The sequence below is a fragment of the Pristiophorus japonicus genome, chromosome 15 (genome assembly GCF_044704955.1).
Source record: "Pristiophorus japonicus isolate sPriJap1 chromosome 15, sPriJap1.hap1, whole genome shotgun sequence".
NCBI classification, from domain to species: Eukaryota; Metazoa; Chordata; class Chondrichthyes; family Pristiophoridae; genus Pristiophorus; species Pristiophorus japonicus.
This window is the reverse complement of record NC_091991.1, coordinates 13,081,624-13,105,661: the sequence shown is the minus strand read 5'-3', so window position 1 is coordinate 13,105,661 and position 24,038 is coordinate 13,081,624. Positions and strand designations below refer to the sequence as shown.

Genomic DNA, 24,038 nt, shown 5'->3' with positions numbered 1-24,038 from the left:
TTATACTCCTTGCAATAAAGGCCAACATTCTATTTGCCTTTCTAATTACTTCTTGTACCTGCATGCTAACTTTTTGTCTCATGCACAAGGACCTCCAGATCCCTCTGCACCTCAACATTTTGTAATCTCTCCCCTTTTAAATAATAATTTGCTTGTTCATTTTCCAACCAGTGGATAACCTCACATTTTCCCACATTATACTCCATCTGCCAAATTTTTGCCCACTCAGAGCCTGTCTATATCCCTTTGTCAATTCTTTGCGTTGTCCTCACAACTTGCTTTCCCACATATCTCTATCGTCAGCAAATTTGGCTACATTACACTCGGTCCCTTCATAGACTGTAAATAGTTGAGGCCCCAGCACTGATCCCCTATGGCACCCCACTAGTTACAGTTTACCAACCTGAAAATGACCCTTTATCCTGACTCTTTTCTGTTAGTTAGCCAATCCTCTATCCATGCAAATAAATTACCCCCAACCCTGAGCGTTCATAGCTTTTGCAGTAACCTTTCATGTGGCATCTTATCGAATGCCTTCTGGAAATGTAAATACACGACTTCTACTGGTTCCCCTTTATCCACCCTGCTTGTTCCATCCTCAAAGAACTCCAGCAGATTTGTCAAACATGATTTCCCTTTCATAAAACCATACTGACTATGCTTGACTACATGATGATTTTCTAAATGTCCTGCTACTACTTCCTTATTAATGGCTTGTAGGTATTAATCATGCATAAATTACTCCAGTGGATGTTCTATTAATTTCATCATTCCGACTGATCCAATCCTTTAACAGAAGTCGGGGAAGCAAGTATCCCTTTAAAACCTGCAGTCCTGTGATTTCTTCGCTCAATGCGTCAGTATTTCCCAGATATATATCCTTTTCACACGCAAACATCATTTGGGAATCTCAGAAATTGAAAGGTTGACACCTTCCCGGTCTATCCCAGGAGATCAAATCCATCAGATTCATCGTTTACCAAGAAATCAGTAAAAGTCACTTTAGTATCTAAACCGTGGTCACCCTAGAGTGAGATCTCAGGGAACTAAGGACATTAAACTCTGTTCCCAAACAATCATATCAATTCTTGGTCACTGACATTGCCCCAAAACCCCATCTTTCGTATTAAAGCCCTTCCCTCAGCTCTGGTGCCGTTAGAGCCTGCTCCCACCGCTCGACTCCAGGTCCAACTCTAGTATTCTCATCCATACAAGGTCGGGATTTCCCCTTTAACGTTAATTCTCCAAAAATACACAGTTCTAGAACAGATAGTCACTCCACACTTTCGGGATTGGTACAGGATGGTCCTTGGATAATACCGACCCAAAGCTGTAGAAATGGGAGCATGGTATCTCGAGTTTGATTCAGTTTCACCGTGACTCAGTGGGCAGCATTCTCACCTCGGAGTCAGAAGGATCTGGGTTCAAATCCCACTTGAGATTTGAGCACAAAAATCCAGGCTAGCACTCCCAGTGCAGTACTTAAGGTGCGCTGCACTGTCGGAGGGGCAGTACTGAGGGAGCGCCACACTGTCAGAGGGGGTTTGAAGGAGGAACAGTCACAGTAACATTTCAGGCAGGGTAAGACCATCGGCCCATCTAGCCCTCTCAGTTACAGTATTCCCATGTTGCATTTCTAATAACATTGAATTCCATTTGTTGACAAGAGCCTGTCTAGTTCTTTTGTTGAAACTCAGTAAGGTTCCTTGTTCCACTACCTGTGCAGGAAATCTGTTCCACGCATTCACCACCCTTTCAGTAAAAAATTGTTGTGTATATCGTATTTACTTTGGTAGTCCTTAATTTGTAAAGGTGCAGCTCAACAGTTACAGCCAGGGAGCAGGATGTCCACTTAGAATCTCAGCCACTGGACGAGACCAGAAAGCAAGAATGATCTGTCCTCTCCCGACCAAAAGGAATTAACAAACCAAGGATTATCTAACAGGTGGGCTCCTTCAGAGCATTGCTGGTCAGATCCTCCGTCTCCATCTCTCTCTGTCCTCAGCTCACCTCGCAGTGTAAATGATCCCCACATTCCGGGGCCTGACAGCAGCTGTAATGGTCGAGAGCCAAGTTTGCCTTTCTGGAGGACAAACTCAATGTCCTGGAGGGGACATTTGGCCGCTTGAGCCTGGCCACCTGCCCAGATGTTGATAAACACCATTTGCCAATTGTAATTCGTAGGGGGAGTTGGGCGGTCATCTTTCTGACTTGACCATTGGGGACACGGTCACACCACCCGATGCAGATACATACGGAAAATGATGGACAGGAAAGGACCCTCTGGTCCATCCAGCCTGTCCCTGTGGGGCAGGGCAGGGTGCAGGGTGGGTGTAGTGGGGTTGAGGCAGACGGGGGCGAGCGAGGCGGGGGGTGGGTGAGGCTGGGCTGAGATGGGGAGGGCGGGGCAGGTGGTGGGGGTGTGGGGCTGTGGGGCTGTAGTGGTCTTTCTGCTTGGCTCAGCGACCCATGGGATAACCTCGCTGAGCCACAACATGAGAAACAAAAATCTTTCCGACCTCTTGCCAGCGAATCTGCAGAATAGTTGTCAGCGAGCTTCCGGCTCACTCTGGGGCTGCTGATCCAGGATTTACTGCTGGAACTGGGCCTCCCTCAACATTGGGAAAGATCTTAATCTCCATTGAGTAAACTCCATGTATTGCAGGAGGCCATTTAATCAGCAGCTGACAGAGCAGCATTTCCCAGAATCTCCACTGCACCAACACTTATTGCACGCATGGCAGCAATCATCGGCAAATTGGCCCAACTCCTCACTTTAATCTACCCCTGGAGGAAATAGGACGGTCGTGAATCTGACCCCATCAACCTCACTTGTCGTCGAATCTTCACCCTCTTCCCCTCGGAGCACATTGTGCAGCAGTGGGAGGATTCTCGGGCTGATTAACAGTCTGACAGATCGCGAAGTGATCGCTCCTTCCATGGCCGTGCCCATCTCTACCCCAGCCGAAGGGGTGGGGGGGGGGGGGGGGCAGTCCTGTACGGTGCGAGGACGTTACGGTCTCTCACACCCCACACGATGAGGATGTGAGCCTCCCACACCCACCGGACGCGAGTAGCCCGTTGGACATCATCCCAGAACCACTGGGGGAGACGATGGGTTCACGGTTACTGCCTTGCTGCAAGGCCAACGTCTTTTGGTATTCAATGCTGACCCTTTTTCCTAAAAAATAAGACTTTTTTTAATTGAAGTATTCATAGCAGACAGCATAAAAACAAGACACAGTCACCTGCCACACTATCAAACAGAAATGAGATGAAATAACCCACTCCCAGTCGGGTTTGGCCATTCAGCTGCCCCCAGCTGTGACGGTTATAACTCAATGATGGTGGGAGGGTTTCTTCTCTTGTTTGATAGTAAAACTAATATCAGTGAACAAACACAAGCCTTGTATAAACTCTGCTCCCTCGGTTCAAGCGAGCTGGCCAGACCTTTATGAAGGCAGCTACAGTCAGTGCTGCTGCATTGTATCAGCCCATCAATCACAAGCAAATGATTCGCTCTCCTAGTCAACTTGAGCTGAACAGGGAGCATAAGACAGTCATATCCGAGGTTTCAGTCTCCCCTCTACAGCCCGCAGATATTCTGCAGAGAATCTTGGTGCCACTTGAATTTGTGCTGTCTGTCTCACCGCCTTCCTTGCTGGATCTTGCAGATTATTCGTTGTACCGGGACAGTTTTAATCTTGGCACGATGTTCATGGACTGAAGTTCCTGAAACAGCAGCTTACAGGCGTACGGGATACGCAGCGAGGAAACGTGACAAGACGACTTGCAGTAATGACACCTAGAAAGACAAAACGCTCTTAAATCACTCGCTCTGCACAGGATGAGTGTGAAATTATCCAACTACTTTAAAAAGATCTTTTTAAATCAGTCACCTCCTATATTGGGGGTTTACAGTGAATTTAGTTCTGGAGAGTTTAAACTGCATTCCAGAAAACATGAACATTTATTGTTTTGAGAAAGAAAGAAAGACTTACGCCTTTCAGGTCCAGTGGACATCTCAAAGCGTTTTACAGCCAATGAAGTACTTTTGGGAGTATAGTCAATGTTGTAATGTAGGAAACGTGGCAGCCATAATGCACACAGCAAGCTCCCACAAACAGCAATGTGATAATGACCAGATAATCTGTTTTAGTGATGTTGATTGAGGGATAAATACTGGCCCCAGGACACCGAGGATAACTCCCCTTTTCTTCAAAATAGTGCCATGGGATCTTTTACATCCACCTGAGAGCGCAGACGGGGCATTGATTTAAAGTTTCAACCGAAAAACGACACCTCCAACAGTGCAGCACTCCCTCAGTACCACACTGGAGTGTCAGCCTAGATTTTGTGCTCGAGTTCTTGAACCCACAACCTTCTGATTCAGAGGCGAGAGTGCTACCCAATGGGCCACTGGCTGACACTGTGCAAGTAAACTATCGTACAACAGCCAAGTGATGAGAGTATCTGAAATGTAATTTTAAACGTGGTTCAAATGTTTAGCACAAGTAACATTTCCAAAGCATTAGCATGTTGCCACAGCCCAGGTTAGGTCAGTGGGGTGATTCTGGCATTGGGTGAGAAACCCAGAGGCAAGTTCAAATCCTAACCTGGCAAGCTGTGAAGTTGGTGGAGAGATAAATATTGGCCAGGACACTGGGGCTAACTCTCCTGCTCTTCTGCAAAACAGTGTCGTGGATCTTTTACATTCACCCGAGACGGGGCCTCGGTTTAACATCTCATTCGAAAGACATTTCCCCTCTAAATCTTCTACCAATTACTTTAAATCTATTCCCCTCTGCTGAGAGAAATATTCTCTACCGCAGAAAGTTGTTGAGGCCAGTTCGTTAGATATATTCAAGAGGGAGTTAGATATGGTCCTTACAGCTAAAGGGATCAAGGGGTATGGAGAGAAATCCTAACCTGGCAAGCTGTGAAGTTAAAATCAACAAATCTGGTCATTTGTGGGAAACAACTATGAGGAAAGATTGGATCGGCTGGGTTTGTTCTCTTTGGAACAGAGAAAGCTGAGAGGAGACCTTATTGAGGTGAATAAAATTATGATGGGCATAGAGTGGATAGGAAACATAGAAAATAGGTGCAGGAGTAGGCCATTTGGCCCTTCGAGCCTGCACCGCCATTCAATATGATCATGGCTGATCATTCACCTCTGTACCCCTTTCCTGCTTTCTCTCCATACCCGTTGATCCCTTTAGCCGTAAGGACCATATCGAACTCCCTCCTGAACATATCTAACGAACTGGCCTCAACAACTCTCTGCGGTAGAGAATATTTCTCTCAGCAGAGGGGAATAGATTTAAAGTAATTGGTAGAAGATTTAGAGGTGATTTGAGGGGAAATATTTTCACCCAGAGGGTGGTGGAGGTCTGGAACTCACTGCCTGAAAGGGCGGTAGATGCAGAAACCCTCACTACATTTAAAAAGTACTTGGATGTGCACTTGAAGTGTCGTAACCTACAGGGCTACGGACCATGAGCCGGAAAGTGGGATTAGGCTGGATAGATTTTTGTCGGTTGGCACAGACACGATGGACTGTAATGGTCTCCTTCTGTGTTGTAAAGTTCTATGGTTTTATGAATGGTCGATCTGGCCTAAAAGAAAGACTTGCATTTCTATAGCGCCTTTCACAACTTTAAGATGTCCCAAAGCGCTTCACAGACAATGAAGTGCTTTTGATGTCGGAAACGTGACAGCCAATTTGTGCACAGCTAGCGCCCACAAAAGTAATGTGATAATAACCAGATAATCTGTTTTAGTGGTGTTGGTGGAGAGATAAATATTGGCCAGGACACCGGGGCTAGCTCCTGCTCTTCTTCAAAACAGCGCCGTGGATCTTTTACATTCACCTGAGAAGGGGCCTTGATTTAACATGTCATCCGAAAGACTGCACCCCAGACAGTGCAGCACTCCCTCAGTACTGCCCCTCCGACAGTGCAGCACTCCCTCAGTACTGCCCCTCCGACAGTGCAGCACTCCCTCAGTACTGCCCCTCCGACAGTGCAGCACTCCCTCAGTACTGCCCCTCCGACAGTGCAGCACTCCCTCAGTACTGCCCCTCCGACAGTGCAGCACTCCCTCAGTACTGCCCCTCCGACAGTGCAGCACTCCCTCAGTACTGCCCCTCCGACAGTGCAGCACTCCCTCAGTACTGCCCCTCCGACAGTGCAGCACTCCCTCAGTACTGCCCCTCCGACAGTGCAGCACTCCCTCAGTACTGCCCCTCCGACAGTGCAGCACTCCCTCAGTACTGCCCCTCCGACAGTGCAGCACTCCCTCAGTACTGCCCCTCCGACAGTGCAGCACTCCCTCAGTACTGCCCCTCCGACAGTGCAGCACTCCCTCAGTACTGCCCCTCCGACAGTGCAGCACTCCCTCAGTACTGCCCCTCCGACAGTGCAGCACTCCCTCAGTACTGCCCCTCCGACAGTGCAGCACTCCCTCAGTACTGCCCCTCCGACAGTGCAGCACTCCCTCAGTACTGCCCCTCCGACAGTGCAGCACTCCCTCAGTACTGCCCCTCCGACAGTGCAGCACTCCCTCAGTACTGCCCCTCCGACAGTGCAGCACTCCCTCAGTACTGCCCCTCCGACAGTGCAGCACTCCCTCAGTACTGCCCCTCCGACAGTGCAGCACTCCCTCAGTACTGCCCCTCCGACAGTGCAGCACTCCCTCAGTACTGCCCCTCCGACAGTGCAGCACTCCCTCAGTACTGCCCCTCCGACAGTGCAGCACTCCCTCAGTACTGCCCCTCCGACAGTGCAGCACTCCCTCAGTACTGCCCCTCCGACAGTGCAGCACTCCCTCAGTACTGCCCCTCCGACAGTGCAGCACTCCCTCAGTACTGCCCCTCCGACAGTGCAGCACTCCCTCAGTACTGCCCCTCCGACAGTGCAGCACTCCCTCAGTACTGCCCCTCCGACAGTGCAGCACTCCCTCAGTACTGCCCCTCCGACAGTGCAGCACTCCCTCAGTACTGCCCCTCCGACAGTGCAGCACTCCCTCAGTACTGCCCCTCCGACAGTGCAGCACTCCCTCAGTACTGCCCCTCCGACAGTGCAGCACTCCCTCAGTACTGCCTCTCCGACAGTGCAGCACTCCCTCAGTACTGCCCCTCCGACAGTGCAGCACTCCCTCAGTACTGCCCCTCCGACAGTGCAGCACTCCCTCAGTACTGCCCCTCCGACAGTGCAGCACTCCCTCAGTACTGCCCCTCCGACAGTGCAGCACTCCCTCAGTACTGCCCCTCCGACAGTGCAGCACTCCCTCAGTACTGCCCCTCCGACAGTGCAGCACTCCCTCAGTACTGCCCCTCCGACAGTGCAGCACTCCCTCAGTACTGCCCCTCCGACAGTGCAGCACTCCCTCAGTACTGCCCCTCCGACAGTGCAGCACTCCCTCAGTACTGCCCCTCCGACAGTGCAGCACTCCCTCAGTACTGCACTGGCGTGTCAGGCTAGATGTTTGGGCTCAAGTTTCTGGGGTGGGGCTTGAACCCACAACCTTCGGATTCAGAGGCGAGAGAGCTGCCCACTGAGCCATAATGGCAGCTGATGCTCTCAGGGCGCTGCATCTCTCTGGAACACGGGAACGAAAGCAGCTGCACTTACCAGCCCGAGTATCCCAGCAGCCCACACTGCCCGCACACGTCCACCTCAAATGCATCGCTGGAAATCATCAACCTCTCCAGCAGCATCATGCTGGCTCCGTAGCCAATCAGGCAATCTCGCTCCATCTCACCCAGACGCAATCCGCCATCGCGAGACCGGCCTTCAGTTGGTTGTCTGGAGGGTCGAGATTTGGGGAATCGTCACCATATCAAGTCTCAAAAGAGCGTGTAAGCTGCCAAGTTATGTGCAAAGTGCCGACACTGGTATTTATGTCATGAGGACCTTGCATGATTCGATCAACCTACATACTGCTCCAACATACTCTCAGCAATGGAGCAAAACAGAATATTGAACACCATTAAACTTGCTCTGTTCAGTGATGATCTCTTTACTTCTCCTCACAACCCCCCCACCCCCCAAGGAGATTTTGTTGGGCAAGAGCATCAAGGGACATGGAGCAAAGACGGGTAAATCGCTCTGTGGTACAGATCAGCCAGGATCCAACAAACTGGCGAAACAGGCTTGAGGGGCTGAATAGCCTCCTCCTGTTCCTGTGATTGTATCTTGAGGTCTTTCATTCTAACCCTTAATGTCCTGAATTAATTTTCAGACATTTCTGAAGCGGGTATAGATTGGAAGATGTATAAGGGACTCAATAGCCGGAAAGGGGCTGAACAGTCTCGTTCATACTAACCCAGACATTCCACTTAGATTTCACATATTAGAATAAATCCAATGATCTTATCTTCAGGACCCTCGTTTCTCACCGTACACAATTGAACTGTTACAATCAGCTGGCCACAAATCTGACTGGGTCTCTCCACGCACTGCAGCAGGCTTAACAATCAACACAATAACGAGAGGATATTAATTTAACAACACTGGCGATAGCTCACCTGGTGAGAACTGCCCGGGGCCCTCGTGCTCGAGCGTGCATCTTATCGAGCACCATGTGCTTCAGCTTCTGATAGTACACAGGGCCGAAGTAGATGTACGCCTCCAATGGTTCACTGAAAGAGAGAAGGAGAGAGTGAGAGGAAGCGAGAGCAGGCGGGGCGGGCGAGCGACAGATAGATTTAAGATTTTTTTTTTAAAAAGGCGGAAGAGGCGGAGAGGTTTGGGGAGAAAATTCCACAGCTTAGATGGCTGGAGGCACGCCCACCAACAGTGGGGGAAGGTTGTGGGTGATGCATGTGAGGCCAGAGTCAGGGCTGTGGGGTCAGGTTGGGCACTGACCCTGGGTGCACAACACAGATTTTTAGCAAAACTCTCATCGTCTCTGTGCCAATATCCTGGAACACCCTCCCTAATAGCACGGGCTGCAGTGGCTCACCACCACCTTCTCAGGAGCAACTAGGGATGGACAATAAATGCCGGCCTTGCCAGCGACGCCCACATCCCAAGAACAAATAATGAAAATTATTCTTTGTACCGACTCTACAGTTGTAATGTAAATTCAGTTTAAGAATTGTGGCAACTCACTACACTTAAGACACTCGGGATCTCAGTACATTTTGCTGCCCAGGTCTCTACTGTTGGAAACTAGATTTTCTATCACGCACATTCAAGGTGGTTTCTGAAACTGGGAGGCGTAAACTAATAGAATACGGAACAATCACATTTACTCCAATTTGATCCTAGGTCCTTAACTCGCAAGAATTCAGTGAATTTGCATTCCATATTTTTGTCCTAACTATTTGAAAGGAGGACCCTGCATTTAGATAGAGCCTTTCACATCTTCATGACGTCCCAAAGCACTTGTAGCAAATGCGTTGCTTTATGAAGTGCCCTCATTGTTGTAATGTAGACAAACGGAGCAGTAAATTGGTACACACGACAAACAGATAAATGACGAGATAATCTGTTGTTAGTGATGTTGGTTGAGGGATAAATATTGGCCCCAGGACACTGGGGAGAACTCCCCTGCTATTCTTTGAACAGTGCCATGGGATACATCACATTCAATGCTCCCTCTCATTTATTTTTGGATGCATGGCCCTTTTAACGGGCTGCGCGGCCCATTCAAATCTTTGCGCCTGCACAGTTTTGCCATTGTGAAGCTGGCAAGCCGCCTGCACAGGACCAGAACATTGCGGGGAACACTGATCACATCTACTTTAATAGGCAGACCCTACCCTACCTTAGTGGCCTACTCCAGTACAAGTGCCCCCACCCCCCAGTTACCCCTTGATTTTAGGTGCCAACGACAGTGCAGCACTCCCTCAGTACGGCATTGAAGTGTTAGGTGTTAAGATTAGGTGCTCACGTCCTAGTCAGAGTCAAGCTGACAGTTAAGAGGTAGTTCCCATTCCTTTGAGAAATCCCAGTTAAGTCACATGGGTTTGAATGACACACTTTGCAGTAGAGATTACACATCGTTGTTCTTTAATTGCTAAAACAGTCAACAAAAATACTGCAGTAACATTGACTGTACCATCTCAAACTATCCTATAATTCGTAAAGAGTCCAGAAGAATAGAATGATACAGCACAGGAGGCCGCCATTCGGCCCATCCTGTCTGTGAAAGAGCGATCCAATTAGTCCCACTCCCCTGCTCTTTCCCCACAGCCCAACACATTTTTCCTTCAAGTATTTATCCAATTCCCTTTTGAAAGTTACTATTGAATCTGCTCCCACCGCCCTTTCAGGCAGCGCGTTCCAGATCACAACTTGCTGCGTAAAATAAATTCTCCTCGTCTCCCTATGGTTCTTTTGCCAATTACCTCAAATCTCTGTCCTCTTGTTACCCACTCTCTTACTACTATAAACAGTTTCTCTCTATTTACTATTAAAACCCTTCATGATTTTGAATACTTATCAAATCTCCCATTCATCTTCTCTGCTCCAAGGAGAACAATCCCAGTTTCGCTAGTCTCTCCATGTAACACAGAATGCTTGTGGTTTATTGAAGTGCAGCAGGATTAACTGTGCTCAGACGTACCCAGTGATTCCCGAGGTTACATAATCCTTGCCCTGATAGTTGTAACCGTAATGTATCAGATCCTCACAAACATCCTTCACTTTGCTACCACCAAAGGCAGTGCCGTAGTGGAACTTGCCATCCAGGACGCCCGCTTTCCCCGCCAGCAGCTCGATCAACTTACCGACCTATGGAGACAAGGAGATAACAGCAGGTAACACACCAACCAGTTCACAATCAATAACTAATACCCCAATTCTCCACCTTGCTTTCAAATATCTCCATTGCCTTGCCCCACCCTACCTTAGTGGGCAGCTCCGGGGTATAAGTGCCCCCACCACCCCCCCCCCCCGCCCCAGGTTACCCCTTGCGCGCCTCAGCCCCGCGGTATCCACCTCTAAACTCATCATCCGCTACAGTCCTGTCCTCTGGAATTCGCTTTCTACGTCCCTTGGCACCTCTCTCCCTGCGTCCAAAAAGTGGTGCCCCTTGCCAGGAGTGTTAGGATTTATTTTGCATCCGCCACTAATTGTACCTTTCCTCTCTGGCTGATGGTGACACACGCAGAAACACTGAAAACAGACGCAAGTCAAATCATCTTTTTTCAGCCATCCTTTCCCGATTAAACTTTCTTTGATTTCATACGAGAATGACCTTGGACAATGAGACTTTAGGAAGCTGATTGCGAGAAGTTCTGGTCTCTCCTTTGTCTCAATGGACTGGCAATAAAAGATGACCTTGCCAGAATCAACCACATCGCGAGATCAGATTTTAAAAATCCCTCTACATGCCTTTAAAGCCATTAAACTGTGAAACAATTTTAACATCCTTTTTATTTTATTCTGTTCATAGTTATTTTTTAGATTTGATTGCGGATGACATTGGAGATAATTTAGTAGCAGCTGTGCAGTCTGGCAGCACAAATTGATAGTTCTGTTAACCTAGAGTGCATCGGAACATGAGGGACAGGAGGAGACCATTCCGTCCCTCGAGCCTGTTCTACCATTCAATCAGATCACAGCTGATCCGTACCTCAACTCCATTTACCTGCCTTTGGTCAATATCCCTCGATATCCTTTATTCAACAAAAGCCCAGCGATCTCAGTTCTGAAAGCTCCAAGTGACCTCCAGCATCCACAGCCTTTTCGGGGGAGAGTTTTCCAGATTTCCACTACCCTTAGTGTGGAAAAAAATTGCATTGCCGATTTTGCAATTACAAGATAACTAAGCACCTTGAGAGTCAGAGAGTAGAAAGCCTTCCCTGCCAGCTCTTCCACTGAGCTCATTTACCACTTAAAAATAAAACAGGAAGTGTTGCAAGTCTTGCAGTGTGTGTCCACACAGCAGCTGTGGGTATGAGCTGCTGCTTGGTTCTTACCTGGCTGGAACCTCTTACTGTCCTGTTTAGGAGCGAGCTCATGTCTGCCTGGAAACAAACACGGGTAAAGCTCTCTTCCAATGTTAAACATTTAGAGTGCGTCGAGTGGAGAATTCCTGCTCGCTAAACGATGAGATTGAGGTCACGGAGGTTTAAAAAGTGTCCAAGAATTTTTTAACCGACCGCCTGAACACTTTGTTAAACTAGGTCTGACACAGCATTGGGTTTACAATGCCAAGTTGGAGTGCTGTAGTAATACAGACACCAGGGACGCTCACTCTAGGAACAAGTCGGACCCTGTTCCAGATTTAAATGGCAAACATAATGTTGGTACAAAGTGGAAATGCATTGAACATTGCTGACCTAGCTGTATAAATGCCCCATTAGTGCTCTAATTTTTAAAGAGAGTGCTGCATAAAGATAGGAATCTCTTGACCGGGAAGGGGGGGGGGCGGAAATCATCAATTTATTGGCATTCCAATATCTCTGCAGTAAATCATTGCTACACAGAATAGGACAGTCGCGACTCACCGTCATTCGGGAGGGGTAACCGTGAGGATTCATGATGATATCTGGGCAGATTCCACTGTCAGCGAACGGCATGTCTTCCTGAGGCACAATCAAACCACAGACACCTGGGGGGGGGAAAGGGGGGCGCAAGAGAGAGAGAGATTGAGAGTTACTGGAAATTGCTTGAAATATATGCTGTAATTACTTGCAAATGCACCATCCAACTATCAGTATTCTACAAAGACCCTGTAAACATAGAAACATTTTCAATCCGCACTGATCATACAATCATAGAAATTTACAACACGGAAGGAGGCCATTTCAGCCCATCGTGTCAGTGCTGGCCAATAATGAGCTATCCAGCCTATTTCCACTTCCAGCTCTCGGTCCATAGCCCTGTAGGTTACGGCACTTCAAGTGCACATCCAAGTACTTTTTAAATGTGGTGAGGGTTTCTGCCTCTATCACCCTTTCAGGCAGTGAGCTCCTGACTCCCATCACCCTCTGGGTGAAGACATTTCCCCTCATATCACCTCTAAACCTTCTACCAATTACTTTAAATTGATGCCCTCTGGTTGTTGACCCCTCTGGTAAGGGAAATAGATCCATCTTATCCACTTAATCTAGGACACACTCAATTTTATACACCTCAATAAATGTCTCCCCTCAGCCTCCTCTGTTCCAAAGAAAGCAAACCCAGCCTATCCAATCTTTCCTCATAGCTAAAATTCTCCAGTCCAGGCAACATCCTCTTAAATCACCTCTGTACACTCTCTACCGCAATCACATATTTCCTGTAATGTGGTGACCAGAACTGCATGCAGTACTCTAGCTAACTAGTGTTTTATACAGTTCAAGCATAACCTCCATGCTCTTGTATTCTATGTCTTGGTTAATAAAAGCAAGTATTCCATATGCCTTCTTAACCACCTTAACTACCTGGTCTGCTACCTTCAGGGATCTGTGTTCATGCATTCCAAGATCCCTTTGTTCCTGTACACTTCTCAGTGTCCTACCATTTAATGTGTATTCCCTTGCTTTGTTAGCCCTCACCAAATGCATTACCTCACATTTCTCTTGCCATTGTTCTGCCCACCTGACCAGTTTATTGATATCTCCCTGCAGAATACAACTTTCTTCTTCATTGCTCCCTCTCGAAATCGGCGCGGTCCCGGCCTGAAAGATCATCAGGCCGGGGCCATTGGAGGGAGCAACGTGCTACGGCAGGTCACTGGTTGCAATGCGCGCAGTATAGCAGGAGCGGCTAGGTCGAGGCAGAGGAGCAGCAAAAGTTTGTAGAGGGACGTGATCGGGGCCCAGGAGAGGCGTGAGTTCGGAGCCCAGAAGAGGCGAGGGCCGAGGGGTAGCACGGGTCAGCCCGCACTGCGATGAGTGTGCATGCTAGATCTGTGCAGCAGAGCTGGTCTCCAGTCTCTTGGTTAATCCTTGCCAGTGGACCAAGACCTAGCTCTGTCAAGCCTATGTGATGGCTGGTGTGCAACGGCCACCCCACGTTAAAAAAACCCACGCACAGGCATCTTCCACCCTTCAACGTGTAGTTTGGGACTTGGAATATTAAGTCCTTCATTAAAACACCTGTGAACTCATCCCTTTTTGGCGTGGAAGCAAGTCATCCTCGATATGAGGGATTGTTTATGATAATGATCTTCATTATCAACCACCGAGCCAATTTTAGTATCATTTGCAAACCTCTTAATCATACCCACTACATTCAAGTCTAAATCATTGACATATACCACAAAAAGCATGAGACATAATACTGAGCCCTGCGGAATCCCACTGGAAACAGCTGTCCAGTTTCAAATACACCCATCAACCATTACCCTTTGCTTCCTGCCACTGAGCCAATTTTGGATTCAACTTGCCACTTTGCCCTGATCCCATGGGCTTTTACTTTCATGACCAGTCAGCCATGTGGGACCTTATCAAAAGCCTTGCTAAAATCCATATACACTACGTCATTCGCACTACCCTCAGAACCTCCTTGTTACCTCCTCAAAAAATTCAATTAAGTTAGTCAGACACAACCTTCCCTTAACAAATCAGTGCTGACTGCCCTTGATTAATTAAGTGTCTTTCTAAATGAAGATTTATCCTGTCACTCAGAATTTTTTCCAATAATTTTCCCACGACGGAGGTTAGGCTGACTGGCCTGTAATTATTCGGTCTATTCCTTTCTTCCATTTTAAACAAAGGTACAATGTTAGCAGTCCTCCAGTCCTCTGGCACTATACCTGTAGCCAGAGAGGATTGGATAATGATGGTCAGAGCCTCTGCTATTTCCTCTTTTGCTTCTCAACAGCCTGGGGATTTATCCACTTTCAAAGCTGCTAAGCCCCTTAATACTTCATCTCTCACTATGTTTATTTCACACTCCTCCTCCCTGATTGCAATGTCTGCATCACCCCTCTCTTTTGTGAAAACAGATGCAAAGTATTCATTAAGAACCATACCCATGTCTTCCGCCTCCACACACAGATTATTACCTTTATGGTCTCGAATAGGCCCTACTCTTTCTTTAGTTATCCTCTTGCTCTTAATGTATTTATAAAACATCTTTGGGTTTTCCTTGATTTTACTTGCCAAAAAGTTTTCCTGCTCTCTCTTTGCTTTCCTAATCTCCTTTTTAATTGCACCCTGCACTTTCTATCCTCTAGAGATTCTGCAGTATTGATCCTTCGGTATGTGTCATAAGCCTCCCTTTTTTCCTTTATCCTACCCTGTATGTCCCTTGACATCAAGGGGGCTCTAGATTTGTTAGCACCACTCTTTTTCTTTAAGGGAATATACTTGCTTTGAACCCTCAGGATCTCCTCCTTGAATGTCTCTCACTGCTTGGACACTGATTTACCTTCAAGTAGCTGTTTCCAGTCCACGTTGGCTAAATCCCATCTCAGCTTAGCAAAATTGGCTTTTCCCCAATTGAGAACATTTCTTCTTGGTCTATTCCTTTTCCATAACTACCCTAAATCTAACTGAACTATGATCACTAGCACCTAAATGCTATCCCACTAATACCCCTTCCACCTGCCCAGCTTCATTCCCTAAAACTAAGTCCAGAACCGCCCCCTCCCTTGTTGGGCTTGCTACATACTGGCTAAAAAAAAGTTCTCCTGAATGCATTTTAGAAATTCCACACCCTCTATACCTTTTACACTTATTTTATCCCAGTTAATATTAGGGTAGTTAAAATCTCCTACTATTACTGCCCTACAGTTTTTGCACTTCTCAGAAATTTGCCTACATATTTGCTCTTCTATCTCCCTCCAACTGGTTGGGGGTCTATAGTACACTCCCAGCAGTGTGATCACCCCCTATTTGTTCTTCAATTCAACCCATATGGCCTCATTTGATGATCCTTCCAACATATCATCCCTCCTAGAATCATAGAAGTTTACAGCACGGAAGGAGGCCATTTTGGTCGTGTCCTCAAAGCCTTAATTGTTTCTTTAATCAACATTGTGACTTCCTCCCCGCCCCCCTTCTTTTTTACCTCCCCCTCTCAATCCACTCTGAAAACCTTGTAACCAGGAATATTAATGAGTATTCACTCTCTCTAGCTTAGCCTGCTTTATTTCCTGCCCTTCTTTCAGCCATATCTCAGTAATAGCTATAATATCATACTCCCTATTGTCTAACAGGGCTCTCAGCTCATCTGCCTTATTCCCTATACTTCTTGCATTCATTGGGACATTCTCACTTGCTAATGTGGAGTGTCAGATGTTTAGAGGTGATACACAACTAATAAGAATGGCGGCAGTGTCGTGGTCACATTAGTGGACCAGAGGCTGGGACTAAATCCAGAGAATGAGAGTTCATAGCAACTAGAGATTTTGAATTCAGTTTTTTTTTTAATTATCTGGAAATAAAGAACTGGAATCATCAAAAGTGACTATACGTGACCATCTGACTTCAGTCCCACACCAATGTGGTTCACTCTCAACAAGCTACTCAGTTGTATCAGAGCAAGTAGGGATGGGCAATAAATGCCAGCCTTGCCAGCGACGCCTACATACCCCAAATTTATTATTTTTTTTTTAAACACAAAGACAGGATTGAGAGTGGAGGCTTCTCAATATACAGAGCTGCCCAGCATCTGAGCAGAGACAACCCAATCTTCCTAACACAAACTTCCCAACTAAACCATGATAGGGCTAGATATAGTCGCTTAAACCAGGTGAGGATGGATCTCAGGAATTCTCAGCCGGGTTAACCCTAAACTCTTACTGGAGTAGAGAGATTGACTTCACGGGAGAGGAAATAATGGTTGAATCGCAGGTAGTACACTGGACCAAGCCCTAGCTCTGTCAAGCCCGTGTGGTGGCTGGTGTGCAACGGCCACTACACGTTAAAAAAATCCACGTACAGGCATCTTCCACTCTTCATGATGTAGTTCGGGATCTGGAATATTAGGTCCTTCATTGAAACACCCGTGAACTCATCCCTTTTTGGCGTGGAAGCAAGTCATCCTCGCTTCGAGAGACTGCCTATGATGATGATGATGATGATGATGATTTGCAGCAGGGCAGGAAGGTCCCGTGTCCCACTTACGTGCTTATAAATTCCCAAGGATGGACGGTTGGGGGGGGGGGGGGGGGGGGAACACAAACACCAACCACCAGCTAAACGGGGTTAGAAACAAGACCCTACAGTTTGCTAACCAAGACTTTTGGTGTAACAGGTGAATAAGTATCTTTTGGAAATCTTCATGCATCCTTCTTGTATGATGAAATAAGAAGTGTGAATAGCGGCAGACTGTGGAAAATGTAGACTGCGAGGGCCACAGAGGGCCAGTGTGTGTTGTTTGTTTAGGGTGAAAGGCAATGATAAAAGATGCATGAAATTGACACAGAAAGGCAGGAAAACAGAAAGAGGCGAGGGTGCTCCGTCAGAGGCAGCTTGTAGCCTTTGGTGAGCTGTATAACAATGGGATCCACACATCCCAGCACAGATCCAACACAGCTGTGCGTTTCATTAGATGAAGAGACTGGTGACTAAAGTAAATAATTAACCTATTGTGATCCAGTGAAAGTGCTGACAGGGCTAACCATATCCGAGGGATTTTAATAACATTTCCCCAAGTTAATTGCACAAGCCTATTTATTGCCTCTGTGGTTTGGACCAACCACTTGCAGTAAAAAAAAAAATCCAGCAATATTTTAAAAACGGCACTGAAAGAAATATGATGTTCAGTGGTCAGTAAATTATAATTTTTTTTTTAAATCGTGATATTACCACACTCATAATATTTGAAAAACCAAGACTATCACTGAGCCTGAATCGCCTTCAGAATCTCAAACTAACTCTGATTGCTGTATCTTGTTAGCGTCTGTGGGAACAGGCTTCCAATTAAACCATTTCAACTCTTCTGTACAGGAGATTCCACAGGCTGTGTTATATTTTCCCACTAAATAAAGCAGGCTAAGCTAGAGAGAGTGAATGCTCATTAATACATTAGAAAGATTCAAATACTCCTGGGAGCAGCTTTTATAAAACAATTAGCACGGAGCCTTTAGAAACTGCAAATGGAGAATGGGTTAAGGGTTTCTTTGCAATACAGTTTGCATTTACTGTTTCACTCCTGGATTGTGTTTGCGGGAGGCAATTATGTGCCATAAAATGGTAATGGAACTGTTTTGCATACTTAATTAGGAGGTCACAAGGTTACCAGTTCGAAACTTGTATTTGAAAACATGCACCGCGGGACATTTTATGGCCGTTTGTGTCTTTCACATTTCTCGGCAATGTCAGAATGAACAAGGAGAGTTTAAAAGCAGGTTTTTAAATTTAAAAAATTTGCATTAGTCAAATTTTTCTACTAGGCGATTTTTTTCCCCCCAATTTGCAGCAACACTTCATTTAAAAAGTACAATTTTAAACTGTTGAAACCGTCCAGGATAAAACATTTTAAGATAACTTATTTCCACACCGAGGTGGGCACATCCTGATCATTTTGGACGTCGAATTCTTAGGCTTCATACTGCAGTGAGTAATTTGGTGATAATTAACAACATCAAGTTACATTTAAAAGTTTTAAACCCGAGGATCAGATGAGTCAGCAAATTTCACGTTTGAATCTGCGCCAGAGTAACAAAATGAAAATCCCGTCTCTCCAATGGCCGGACTGTCAATCTGCCTAAACTCAGGGGGATGCACATCCACCCATAAAACTCTCCATCAGTGGCATGGAATTGCCAACCCGATTCAGGAATCACAAGCATGAGAAATGGAGAAGTGCCTGGTGCAGTCACTTCTAAAACTGCGGCACTGCAGCTGAGGGACAGAGCGGGGCTTAATTTACACCCAGATTGTGCAATAAAACAGTCTGGGAGCAGCTGATGTGGATATGGCAAAGGGGAGGGAGGCAAAAGTGGGGAAAGTGTTTCATAGCATCATAGACTGGTTACAGCACAGAAAGCGGCCATTCAGCCCATCGAGCCCATTCCAGCTCTCTGCAGCCTGTCCCACTCCCCCGCCCTTTCCCCGCAGCCTGCAATTTTTTTCCTTCAGGTACTTAACTAATTCCCTTTTGATTGAATCTGCCTCCACCACCCTTTCAGGCAGTGCATTCCAGATCCTAACCACTTGCTGCGTAAAAAGGTTTCCCCTCATGTCACACCTCTGGTTCTTTAAAAGACATTAGTGAACCAGATGGGTTTTTAATGACAATCCGGCAGTTTCATGGTCACCATTAGTGATATGAGCAATTTTTAATATATCAGATTTATTTCATTAACTGAATTTAAATTCCCAGCTGTGGTGGGATTTGAACTCACCAGATTAGTCCAGGTCTTTGGATTACTAGTCCTGTAACATTACCACTATGCTGCCACACCATACCTGCATTCTCCAGCATAAACATAGGAACAAGAGGAGGCCATTGAGCCCTTCGAGCATGTTCCGACATTCAGTTACATCACGGCTGATCTGTAACTTAACTCCATCTACCTGCCTTGGTTCCGTATCCCTTAATAACCTTGTAACAAATAATCTATCAATCTCAGAGTTGAAATTATAAATTGATCCCCATCCTTAACAGCTTTTTTTTTTTGGGGGGGGGGGGGGGGGGGGGGGGGGGAGGGGAGGAAGGGAGAAGTGTGTTTCAGATTTCCATTACTGTGTGTAAAGAAGTGCTTCCTGACATCACCCTAAATGGCCTAGCACTAATTTTGAGATTGTGTTCCTTTGTTCTGGAGTCGCTCACCAGAGGAAATTGTTCCTCTCTATCAACCATATCAAATTCTTTAATCATTTCAACAACAGCAAGTATTTTGAAAATAGCAAGTGGATATCCTCCTGACTCCCCCGCCACAAAAAATGAGCTAATTAATGTTAAAATAACTTGTTGGCCGAGGGTAGAAACATAGAAATCTACAGCGCAGAAGGAGGCCATTTTGTGTCCATGCCGGCTGACAAAGAGCCTCACGGCCCTCAGTCAGCAACCCTGAACGTTACATATAAACCTATGAACAATGGCGGAACACCCAGCGCAACCCACACAACTGCGACACCCCTTATATTAAAACATTCTACATTCCACCCCAACCGGAGCCATGTGATCTCCTGGGAGGGGCAAAAACCAGATTAAAAACCCAGGCCCCAATTGGGGAAAAAAAATCTGGGAAAATTCTTCTCCGACCCATCCAGGCGATCGAAACTAGTCCAGATCATCACCCTGGCCGTGTTAGATTCCCTGCAGTACTTACCATCGTAAGGTTACAGATGTTAGCACTGGGGATTTAGACACGTTCCATTTCAGGCACTCTGTGTCAACAAGGTGGCCTGGGTCACACACAGGTACGGGAACGATTGCTCCACTTTGCCCCTTGGATTAGATCACCCCTGTGCTGTATGCAATTCTGTGGAGCACAAGCCAAGTTTACACAACCTGTCCTCATAATTTAACCTTTTTGGCTCCGGTATCATTCTGGTGAATCAACAACGATGCATCCCCTCCAAGGCCAATGTATCCTTCCTGATGTGCCGCGCCCAGAACTGAACACTGTCACTCCAGGCGAGAGCTGACCAGGCTCTGTACAACTGAAGATTCACTTCCTCACTCTTCAATTCCTCCTCCCTTGAAGGTAGCCGCTTACAAATGCCGTGTACAATGGGTAAACGACAATGGATGAAATCACAACACGGACTGCACCCCACAAATGACCATTTACCTTTCTGTCCGTGGCGACTGCTGAATTTGTCACCGATCTCAGGGCGTCGTGTCTGCCTCAGCAGGATTTTAATTAAGAACGCATCTTCTGAGTTTGAAGAGATCATCACTTTCTCGATATACGAGTCTGTTCCTCCTTTGTAGCTGTTAATGGGAGCAACATTGGTGAGGTTAGTAATCGGTTATACAGTATCAAGCACAATTAGTAATCCCAGATACACTGTCCAGCACGGTTAGTAATCCCAGTTATACACGGTCCAGCACGGTCAGTAACCCCAGTTATAAACGGTCCAGCATGGTTAGTAATCCCAGTTACAGAGTGTCTAACACGGATAGTAATTCCAGTTATACACGGTCCAGCACGGTTAGTAATCCCAGTTATACACGGTTAGTAATCCCAGTTAGACACGGTTAGCAATCCCAGTTAGTGTCCAGCACGGATAGTAATTGCAGTTATACACGGTCCAGCACGGTCAGTAACCCCAGTTATAAACAGTCCAGCACGGTTAGTAATCCCAGTTAGAGTGTCGAACACGGATAGTAATCCCAGTTATACAGTGTCGAACACGGATAGTAATCCCAGTTATACACGGTCCAGCACAGTTAGTAATCCCAGTTATACACGGTCCAGCACGGTTAGTAATCCCAGTTAGTGTCTAACACAGTTAGTAATCTCAGTTAGTGTCCAACACGGATAGTAATCTTAGTAATACAGGGCCCAAGTTTCCACACGATAAAAAAACGGGCGCCCCTCCGAGCTGGGCGCCCGTTTTTCGCGCGTAAAATAAAAAAATCGCGATTCTGGAGCGTTCTGCAGCTCCTTGTCTGCCTGGCGCGGCGCCCAGGGGGGCGGAGCCTATACTCGCGCCGATTTTGTAAGTGGGAGGGGGCGGGTACTATTTAAATTAGTTTTTTTTCTGCTGGCACCGCTGCGCGTGTGCGTTGGAGCGTTCGCACATGCTCAGTGTGAAAAAAACATTGGCACTCGGCCATTTTTGTAGTTCTTTGTAGCTGTTTAATTTTTGAACATTTTTTTTAATAAAAGCACATTGCCATCAGCACATCTCACTGCAGCCTTCTCACTGTCTCCTCCCCCCCCCCACCGCGGGAAGAACGGGCGCCTCCTCCCCCCCCCCCCCGCGGGAAAGAACGGGCGCCTCCTCTCCCCTCCACATCCCCCCCGCAGGCAGAACGGGCGCCTCTCCCCCCCCTCCTACCATCCCCCCCGCGGGAAAGAACGGGCGCCTTCTCCCCCCCCCGCGGGAAAGAACGGGCGCCTCCTCTCTTCCCCCCCCCCCCCACGGGCAGAACGGGCGCTCCCCTCCCCCCCCGCGGGAAAGAACAGGCACCTCCTCTCCCCTCCCCCCCGCGGGAAAGAACGGGCGCCTCTCCCTGCCCGCGGGAAAGAACGGGCGCCTCAGGCTGACTGCAGAATTCTCCGTGCCTGAAGCACTTTCACACAGGTAGGAAGATGGTTTATTTAATCTTTTCTTTGCTTATATTTATTCAGGTTGGATTTATTTGTATAATATTTGTAGAAGTATAAATAAGGATTTATTGTAGAATTTAATGAGTTCCCTTCCCCCCCCCCCCCTCGTTCTGGGCGCCTAATTTGTAACCTGCGCCTGATATTTTAATGTGTAGAACAGGTTTATTCAGTTCTACAAAAATCTTCAATTGCTCCATTCTACTTTAGTTTGGAGTACGTTTTCACTGTGGAAACTTTGAAATCAGGCGTCAGTGGCTGGACACGCCCCCTTTTGAAGAAAAAATTCTGTTCCAAAGTAGAACTGTTCTACCTGACTAGAACTGCAGAAAAAAAATGTGGAGAATTGCAATTTCTAAGATAGTCCGTTCTCCACCAGTTGCTCCTAAAAATCAGGCGCAAATCATGTGGAAACTTGGGCCCATAGTGTCTAACACGGTTAGTAATCCCAGTTATACACAGTCCAGCACGGATAGTAACCCCAGTTATACAGGATCTAACACTGTTAGTAATCCCAGTTACACAGTGTTTAACACGGTTAGTAATCCCAGTTATGCAGTGTCTAACATGGATAGTAATCCTAGTAATGCAGTGTCTAACACGGTTAGTAATCCCAGTTATACAGTGTCGAACACGGATAGTAATCCCAGTTATACACAGTCCAGCATGGTTAGTAATCCCAGTTATAGTGTCTAACACAGATAGTAATCCCAGTTATATAGTGTCTAACACAGTTAGTAATCCCAGTTAGTGTCTAACACTGTTAGTAATCCCAGTTATAATGTCTAACATTGTTAGTAACCCCAGTTATACAGTGTCTAACACGGTTAGCAATCCCAGTTATACAGTGTTAGTAATCCCAGTTATAGTGTCTAACACGGATAGTAACCCCAGTTATACAGGGCCCAAGTTTCGAGCCGCGCCTAGAACGGCGCAGTCCTGACCTGGACGCCCGTTTTTCGCGCCACAAAGTGTGCCTAAAAAAAACCTCCAGATTCTCCAGCTCCATGCAGGTCGTTTGCAGCTCGGCGCAGCGCAGCACGAGCTGTAGGGGGCGGAGCCAGGTCCCTGCGCTGAAAACAGTGCCAGGACCTCTGCACATGCGCGCTACAGTGGGCATGCAAGTGCAGTAGCTCCAAGCGCCAAACTGTGTGCGAGGGGCCCAAAGCACGCAGCTCCTAGCCCTGGCCGAATGGCCTCGCTGGGGCTGCGTGAATAAGGGTCCTCCCACGGCCAGCTCCTGCTTCCTTCCGACCCGACTCGACTCCCGCTTCCCGCCCCCGGACCGGACCAGACTCCCTTTCCTCTCCCACCCCCCCCCCACCCCTGGACCGAACCCGACCCGACTCCCGCTCTCCCCCCCCCCCCCAGACTCGACCCCGGCCCGACTCCCGCTCCCCCCCCGCCCCTGGACCAGATCCGACCCCGACCCGATTCCCGCTCTCTCCCCTCCCCCCACCCCCCCCCCGACCGGACCCGACCTGACTCCCGCTTCCCCCGCCACCCCCCACCCCCGGACTGGATCCGACCTGACCTCCCTCTCCCCGAACCGAACCGATCTCCCTCCCACCACACCCCCCGATCCGCGCTCCCCCTGACCCGACGCAACCTACCTGTAAATCTGGTGCTGGGGACGGGCCCTGCCCGAAGTCTCGGGCCCGTTCAGCCTCCCTCCCCCTTTCCCCTCCCCCCCCCTTCTCTTTCACCCCCCTCCCCCTTCTCTTCCCCCCCTCCCTTCACTACCTTTGCTCCCCCCCTCTCCTCGCTGTCAGAAACACAGACACTGACAGACAGAGAATGAGAGACACACAGACAGAGAGAGAGATAGAGACACTGACAGAGACACACTGGGGGGAGGGGGCATCCCAGCACGCTGTTGGAGGGCTCCCGGTGCTGCAGTCGGTAAGTAGAAAATGTTT

At 47.6% G+C, this 24,038-nt stretch overlaps 1 protein-coding gene across 2 annotated transcripts in view; it reads right to left on the bottom strand.

Annotated features, from left to right (window-relative positions):
* Positions 1–3,175: 3,175 nt before the first annotated feature.
* polr3b (polymerase (RNA) III (DNA directed) polypeptide B) overlaps positions 3,176–24,038 on the bottom strand; it is a 98,218-nt gene continuing 77,355 nt past the window's right edge. Inside the window, exons 23-28 of one of the 2 annotated variants that reach the window (XM_070900170.1) lie at positions 20,635–20,777; positions 12,464–12,567; positions 10,576–10,742; positions 8,531–8,644; positions 7,635–7,808; positions 3,176–3,805 (exon numbers count right to left, since the gene is read on the bottom strand). In XM_070900170.1, coding sequence (XP_070756271.1) covers positions 3,676–3,805; positions 7,635–7,808; positions 8,531–8,644; positions 10,576–10,742; positions 12,464–12,567; positions 20,635–20,777 — 832 coding nt within the window. In that variant the 3' untranslated portion in view covers positions 3,176–3,675. Of the gene's footprint in view, positions 3,806–7,634; positions 7,809–8,530; positions 8,645–10,575; positions 10,743–11,601; positions 11,731–12,463; positions 12,568–20,634; positions 20,778–24,038 lie in introns of those variants that run through there. The other variant, XR_011596724.1, reaches the window with a different exon arrangement.